The 6,332-nt window shown below is 54.0% G+C and overlaps 3 protein-coding genes across 3 annotated transcripts; 2 read left to right on the top strand and 1 right to left on the bottom strand.

The window, feature by feature from the left end:
• Window positions 1-480: 480 nt before the first annotated feature.
• Window positions 481-1,566, bottom strand: LRP88_13732 (uncharacterized protein; the record flags this gene model as incomplete). Its single annotated transcript, XM_083250090.1, has 2 exons — window positions 481-1,279; window positions 1,424-1,566. 2 exons carry the CDS (start codon window positions 1,564-1,566, stop codon window positions 481-483), a joined length of 942 nt encoding a protein of 313 aa, XP_083094424.1.
• A 726-nt stretch (window positions 1,567-2,292) lies between these two features.
• LRP88_13731 (tRNA (guanine26-N2)-dimethyltransferase) lies at window positions 2,293-4,236 on the top strand (the record flags this gene model as incomplete). Its single annotated transcript, XM_083250089.1, has 1 exon — window positions 2,293-4,236. The coding sequence occupies one exon, from the start codon at window positions 2,293-2,295 to the stop codon at window positions 4,234-4,236; it is 1,944 nt and encodes a 647-aa protein (XP_083094423.1).
• Window positions 4,237-4,802: 566 nt separating this feature from the next.
• On the top strand, window positions 4,803-6,311 carry LRP88_13730 (ATP-NAD kinase-like domain-containing protein; the record flags this gene model as incomplete). Its single annotated transcript, XM_083250088.1, has 1 exon — window positions 4,803-6,311. One exon carries the CDS (start codon window positions 4,803-4,805, stop codon window positions 6,309-6,311), a length of 1,509 nt encoding a protein of 502 aa, XP_083094422.1.
• Between the last annotated feature and the right edge of the window lie 21 nt (window positions 6,312-6,332).

Genomic DNA, 6,332 nt, shown 5'->3' with positions numbered 1-6,332 from the left:
GTTTAGTGTAGATAGGGTGTAGTGGGGGTTGGCCATCCTTCGAGGCCATCATGAAACTAAGCGCCCCAGTTTCTAGGCGTGACATGGCCCTGCGCACCCTGGTCGTGTCATGTCGTCTCAAGAGGGGAAATCCAGGGCAGGCAATTAAACTGTGACAGGGTTCATGGCGTGGATGCCAGCCGATCACTCACTGGCCTTTCCCTTTTCTGTGTCAAGGCCGGGCCGTTGGCCACAATCAACATGCCATCACCAGTTGACGTCAAATCTTGAAGAACCCGTGGAGCCTGCATGTCTCAAAGTTGCAGATCTCTTTGACTCCTATCTTTTGATGCCAAGGATACATCTTTTTGACCAAGTAGACAGTCTGACTAACATGGTGTTTGTCGATAAGCAAGCTAACGCAGGTACAAGTGCCATTGCGAATTAAGTCGATTTTGGGCGTCGACCCTGAAAAGAGCGCATACTTTCTCGATCCCTGCATCATTTGCCAGGTCGCGTCGCCGGACTTTGGTCGTCTTCAGAGCTAACTCTAGTCGGCTTTGGTGGTGTGACCGTCCCAGGTGTCACCGATGAGACGCTACCTCTTCTGACTGGGGTGGCCTGGCTTGGAGTGTACGTCGCCGGCATATTGGCCTCGACGGTTGTCTTTGCGTCGTGGAAGAGGTCGTAGCACTGTGCAAGTACTTGATCCAGCGTCAGATCAGCGCGCACTAATCTTGTCGTGAGAATCTCTTTGATGTGGTCCTCCACCTCTTCAAACTCGGCCATGTCGTAACGGTATCGATCCGGAAGTCCGCTGTTGTGCAAGAGAGCCAGAAGTCCTGCAATTATGGTGTTTGCTGCGCCAAGAACAGTAATAGATGTACCATTGACGAAGCTAAAGGCACCAAGCGCAGTGAGGCTGGCGCCGAGAACAAGCTGCACAACCAAGAGGCCCCAGCGGACGATGCTGGCGAGGTGAAAGAAGTAGAAAGAAACAGACCTCCGACGAATGACATCTGCGTATAGTCCTGGAGGAAGACCCTTGGCTGGCCACCACCAGCTAGTCGGGACCACGAGTGCATTCTCTTCCGTATCCCGAATGGCGCCAACACCACGAGCGAGAACATTCCACTCATTCGATGTAAGGAATCTGTGACGAGGAACCTGGATTTGGTCTTGCTGGCGGGATGTCTTCAAGTAGGCACGCTCATTGCCTTGTTCGTTAGATGCAGGAGGCTGGCGGGAAGAGCCAAGAGGGAGGGGCGGGAGCGCTGGCGGGCCGCCGTTTCTGCTGGAACTAGAATGATCCGACATTGGGATGTTATTGATATTGCAATCTTGGCCAAGTGAATGGAAATTAGAGGCGTTGTTGCTCATTGAACGAGGCTGTTGACTGTTAAAGACCCGGTCTCGCGGGAGATGGGCTCTTCTTGTAACTCACAGGGTGAAAGGAATGGAGAGAAAGAGAGTGTCGATGTTGATGAGATTAGAGTAGGCGATTGGATGCTTGAGGTTGTGATGGCTACCTAGCACAAGATGAAGAAGTTGTGTGGTGGTGCCTCGGGAGTTGACGAGGGCCTCCATCTTGATGACTGGTACGCTCTTCCCTTGGACACCAAGATTCGTGCCTGCCTCACGAGTAGCTAGCTATTGGGATAGGTACACACACAGCAAGAGCACTCGATCAAGCTGTCCAGGGCAGTGCAGAGCACTTGACCTCATCTTGATCTTATAGACTCTGTACGCGATTATAAGGAAGGATCAGGAGTTTAGCCTGACGCTATGCTCCAGGATGCTGATCTGGGCCATCGTTCTCTAAATGGCGATTACTACGTAACTTCTCGCTCAGAGGATATTTCTGTGCAGCATAAATGAGAAGACCAGGTTAAGTTCATAATTGATGAATTCCCGTCAATGAATCAATCCAACCTATGATATCCATAACATCCAATAGGAAGCCAATGATGCACTCAAGAACGAGACTTCTTCAGCCACCCAGATTTCTATGTGGGTGTTTGCACTCACCGCCTGCCGTTGTCGTCCTGCGAGTGGCAGAATCTCCATTTTTTCAGCTTCCACCACGAGAAGCTCTACTCTAGAGCCATGCAAATTCTCTTGGTGCAACACTTTTGCATGCTTCGCAGTGCTCGGATACTACGGCCAGTTCTTCGCGCCAGTGCGGGACTTGGACCAAGGAGCCCATCCCTTCTCCTCCATCTGCGCACTGCTCTTTTCAACTCGAATCGCGGCCATCAAATTCTTTGCGACAAAACACCTGCGCAACGCTTGTTTTCCACAACCCCCAGCGACATGGCGGATAACAAAGTCGACACAGAGGTCGTGAGCCTCGATGGCAAGGAGTACAGAACCGTAACGGAGGGAAAGGCAACCATCCTCGTTCCCCAGGGCGCCAAGATTGGTGAGGATCGCGGCGAGGTGCAGCAGGTCTTTTACAACCCGATCCAGCAGTACAACCGTGATCTGTCGGTTCTCGCGATCAAGACCTATGGAGAGATGTCTATTGAGAAGAGAAAGGGGCAGTTCGAGTCGAGGATGAACAAGCAGGGCAAGAAGCGAAAGCGCGACGATGACGAGCAAAAGCCTACCGAGTCCACCTCGAACCCCCCACCCAAGGATGCGCAAGCGACCGAGGAGGGCCCCAAGGCTGAGGAAGCCGAGAACTCTCAACAGCCAAAGCCATACAAGGCCCAATTCCGAATTCTCGACGCGCTGTCGGCGTCAGGACTGCGCGCGCTCCGATATGCCCACGAGCTACCATTTGTGACCTCTGTAAAGGCCAACGACTTGTCTGACTCGGCCGCAGAGACGATCAGGATGAATGTCAAGCACAATGGACTGGAGGACAAGATTTCCGTCACACAAGGCGATGCTCTTGGTCTCATGTATCGGGGGATTGCCGACGACCTATCCAATAGAGACAGGACTGGCAACCCTGGCAGAGCCAACAAGTTTGACGTTATCGATCTCGACCCTTATGGCACCGCTGCTCCTTTCTTTGATGCTGCTGTGCAGTCAGTGAGAGATGACGGAGGTCTTCTCTGCATTACTTGCACGGATAGCGCAGTGTGGGCAGGACACAGCTATTGCGAGAAGACGTTTGCTTTGTATGGAGGCATCCCGATCAAGGGATTGCATTCACATGAAGCTGGTCTACGACTTGTTCTGAACGCGGTTGCCACCTCGGCAGCTCGGTACGGTCTTTCGATCGAGCCTCTCCTGTCTCTCTCCATCGACTTCTATACCAAGTTCTTCATCAAGGTGACAAAGTCTCCGCAAGCCGTCAAGTTCCTAGCAGCAAAGACCATGTTGGTCTACAGCTGTGACCAAGGCTGCGGTGCTTGGGAGACTCAGCCTATGATGAAGAGCAAGCCTGCTCCCAACAAGAAGGGCACTGGCGCATTTTACAAGCATAGCATGGTACAGGGACCAACCGCAGATCAACACTGCCAACACTGCGGTACCAGGATGCATATCAACGGTCCCATGTACGGTGGACACATTCACTCTCAGGAGTTTATCCAAAAACTGCTTGACCAAATTCCTGGCGCCGACCGCTCCGTGTATGGTACGATGCCGAGACTCGAGGGCATGCTCCGAACGGCGCTTGAAGAATATCTGCCTGGCCCCGAAGTCAAGGAGCCCGTGGACCCGAAGGACGCCCAGCTTGCCACACGCGACCTGTATCCTTTCTTTGTCATCCCAAGCCGCTTGGCTAATGTGGTCAGCTGCTCAACCCCAAGCGAGGACATGTTCCGAGGCGCACTGATTCACCTAGGATACCGTACTGCACGGAGTCACTGTCGACCAGGTAGCATCAAGACAGATGCTCCATGGTCGACCATCTGGTGGGTCATGACCGAGTGGATCCGGCAAAAGTCGCCCATCAAGGAAGCCAATATCAAGAAAACCTCGGCCGCCTGGAAGATCCTGAGTGATGCCGGGATTGTTGGGCAGGACAAGACCGAGACTGAGACTGAGACTGCAGAGAACGGGTCGGGAATGGAGGGTGTGGAACAGTCGGCTCCATCTTCAGCAGTCGCCGACACAAAGCCTTCGGATGCGACAAACGGGAAAGACGAAGGTGTCCCAAGCGAGATGGCGTTGCGCAAGACCCTCGTCTTTGATGAGAACCTGGCTCGTCTTGCGCGCAGGCGAGGAGAGCAGAAGTTTGTGCGATATCAGATGAACCCACGAGAAAACTGGGGTCCTCTGAGCAAGGCAAGCAGCCGGTGATACTGTGCAACTAGACGGGATACCTTGGATTTGATTGCTCTTCATGATGGCTACCATAAGCGACAACGGGCGGGCGGATTGGACGAGACGAGACGAGACGAGCAAGGCCTCAAGGCAAACGGATTGCGCAAGCGTCGGCGATTATGGACATATTCAATGTTCGTCAGCAAAGCCGCTAGCCCCACCAAAAACGCCGAGAGGAGGCCAAGATGCATTGGATCCTTGGTATAACCCTCAAACTCATCCATCACACGCTTCTCGAAACCTCGACTACTAAGCCTCTGCCCCTCGCTCAGTCTTCCAGATATCGCCCATCGCCGCGTCGTGCGACTTAATGGCGTCCTGTCGCATTCCTTACCTCTGAGCCTCGTCGCAATTGGTTAGATAGCTCGCATTATCCGCAGGAAGAGACACCAATATCACCTCTGTCGCCAAATCGCACTGCTAGCTACCTAGTATTAAAGACACCGCAGCCTTTCTTGTTTCATTTCCACCTTTAACGAGGGCCTCTTTCCTTTTTCGCATCGTCCGTCTTCTTTGCATCCCTTGAACCCTACCTCGGCACAATGGGCTCCAAACAACCATCCACTGATCTCTCCAATGAGATTGTAATCGTCGACAATGTCTCGATCGTCGGTGACAATCTGACATGGACTCGGGCCGAAGTTTCCGAGCAAGCTCCTCGCCATGAGCTCTTGTTTGTCTTCATGGCAGGCAAACTCGGCACTGGTCTCGACTTTCTGCTCTGTTTTCTCAAACAAGATTCCGAAAACAAGGAACACCCTTTTCGACTCTCGGTCCTGAGGACCACGCAGATACCCTCCGAGCTCCTCGACCTCATGGTCACTGGGCTGCCTCCCCATCTCCAACACGGCGTCACCAGCAAGTCTGGAATCACAAACCATGTCGACATTATCGTCTCGACAAAGTCTGGCACGGGGCTGGCCCTGGCGGCCTGGCAGGACGTACTGCAGCCCCTGTGGGACTTGGTTGCTACGCACAGGGAGCGCACCGATGGTTTGACGGTCGATTCATCCAAGTCGCACTACAGGGTCACCGTCACAGAAAGCCCAGAGACTGTTCGGGAATTCTCACGGCAACTGTGGGTTCCTGAGGGTGGTCGCCCTAGTGGGAGGACCGTCGTGCTTCTCAGCGGTGACGGCGGTGTCGTGGACCTCCTGAATGGTTCTGATGGAGATGAGCCACCTGAAGTTCCTCCTGTGATTGCCTTGCTGCCTCTAGGAACGGGGAATGCCCTTTTCCATTCAACTCACAAGCCTCTATACTCTGACCCAGGCCCAATACCGCTTGTTCATGGCCTTCGAACTCTCTTCCGAGGAGTTGCCCATGACCTCCCCGTCTTCCGGGCATCCTTCTCGCCTGGATCCCGCATCGTCACATTCGCCGACAAATCCGCCAAATCACCCTCTGCCGCCGTCGACCCGGCCCAGTTGCAGAAGCAAGAGACATCAGTGTCGCACCTCCAGGGGGCCATCGTCGCCAGCTACGGCTTCCACGCGAGCATCGTCTATGAGAGCGATACCCCTGAGCACCGCGTCCACGGGGACAAGCGCTTCGGCATGGTCGCTCAGGAGCTCCTGCGCGAGTCTCACGCGTACGCCGCAGAGGTGTCTATCCGCCGTCGTGGTTCCACCGCCTTTGAGATCATCCCCCGCGACAAGCACGCCTACGTTCTGACGGCCCTCGTGTCGAACCTCGAGCGCAAGTTCACAATCTCTCCCGCGACTCGGCCTCTAGATTCGCGACTCAGGCTTGTCCACTTTGGTCCCATCGGCGGTGAGCGCACCATGAATGTCATGCTGAAGGCGTATGAGGAGGGAAGCCATGTTGGCATGAAGTGGGATGATGGCGAGCGTGTTGGCTATGATGAAGTGGACGAGGTCAAGATTACTATTCTTGAGGATGACGAGAGGTGGCGCAAGGTCTGCATCGATGGGACCATTGTGGAAATTCCCAAGGGCGGGCAGATGAGTGTCAAAATGCTGGATCACATCATTGTCAGAATCTTGGCCGACACTCATCTCTGGGAGGGGCAAAGATCCTCGGAACTATGATAGTGTCTAGCTCTAGCTACT

This window comes from Fusarium phalaenopsidis, assembly GCF_050370095.1.
Source record: "Fusarium phalaenopsidis strain FUZ10S chromosome Unknown contig_32332, whole genome shotgun sequence".
NCBI classification, from domain to species: domain Eukaryota; kingdom Fungi; phylum Ascomycota; class Sordariomycetes; order Hypocreales; family Nectriaceae; genus Fusarium; species Fusarium phalaenopsidis.
Note: the sequence above shows the minus strand (reverse complement) of the source record. Positions and strands in the feature narration are given on the sequence as shown.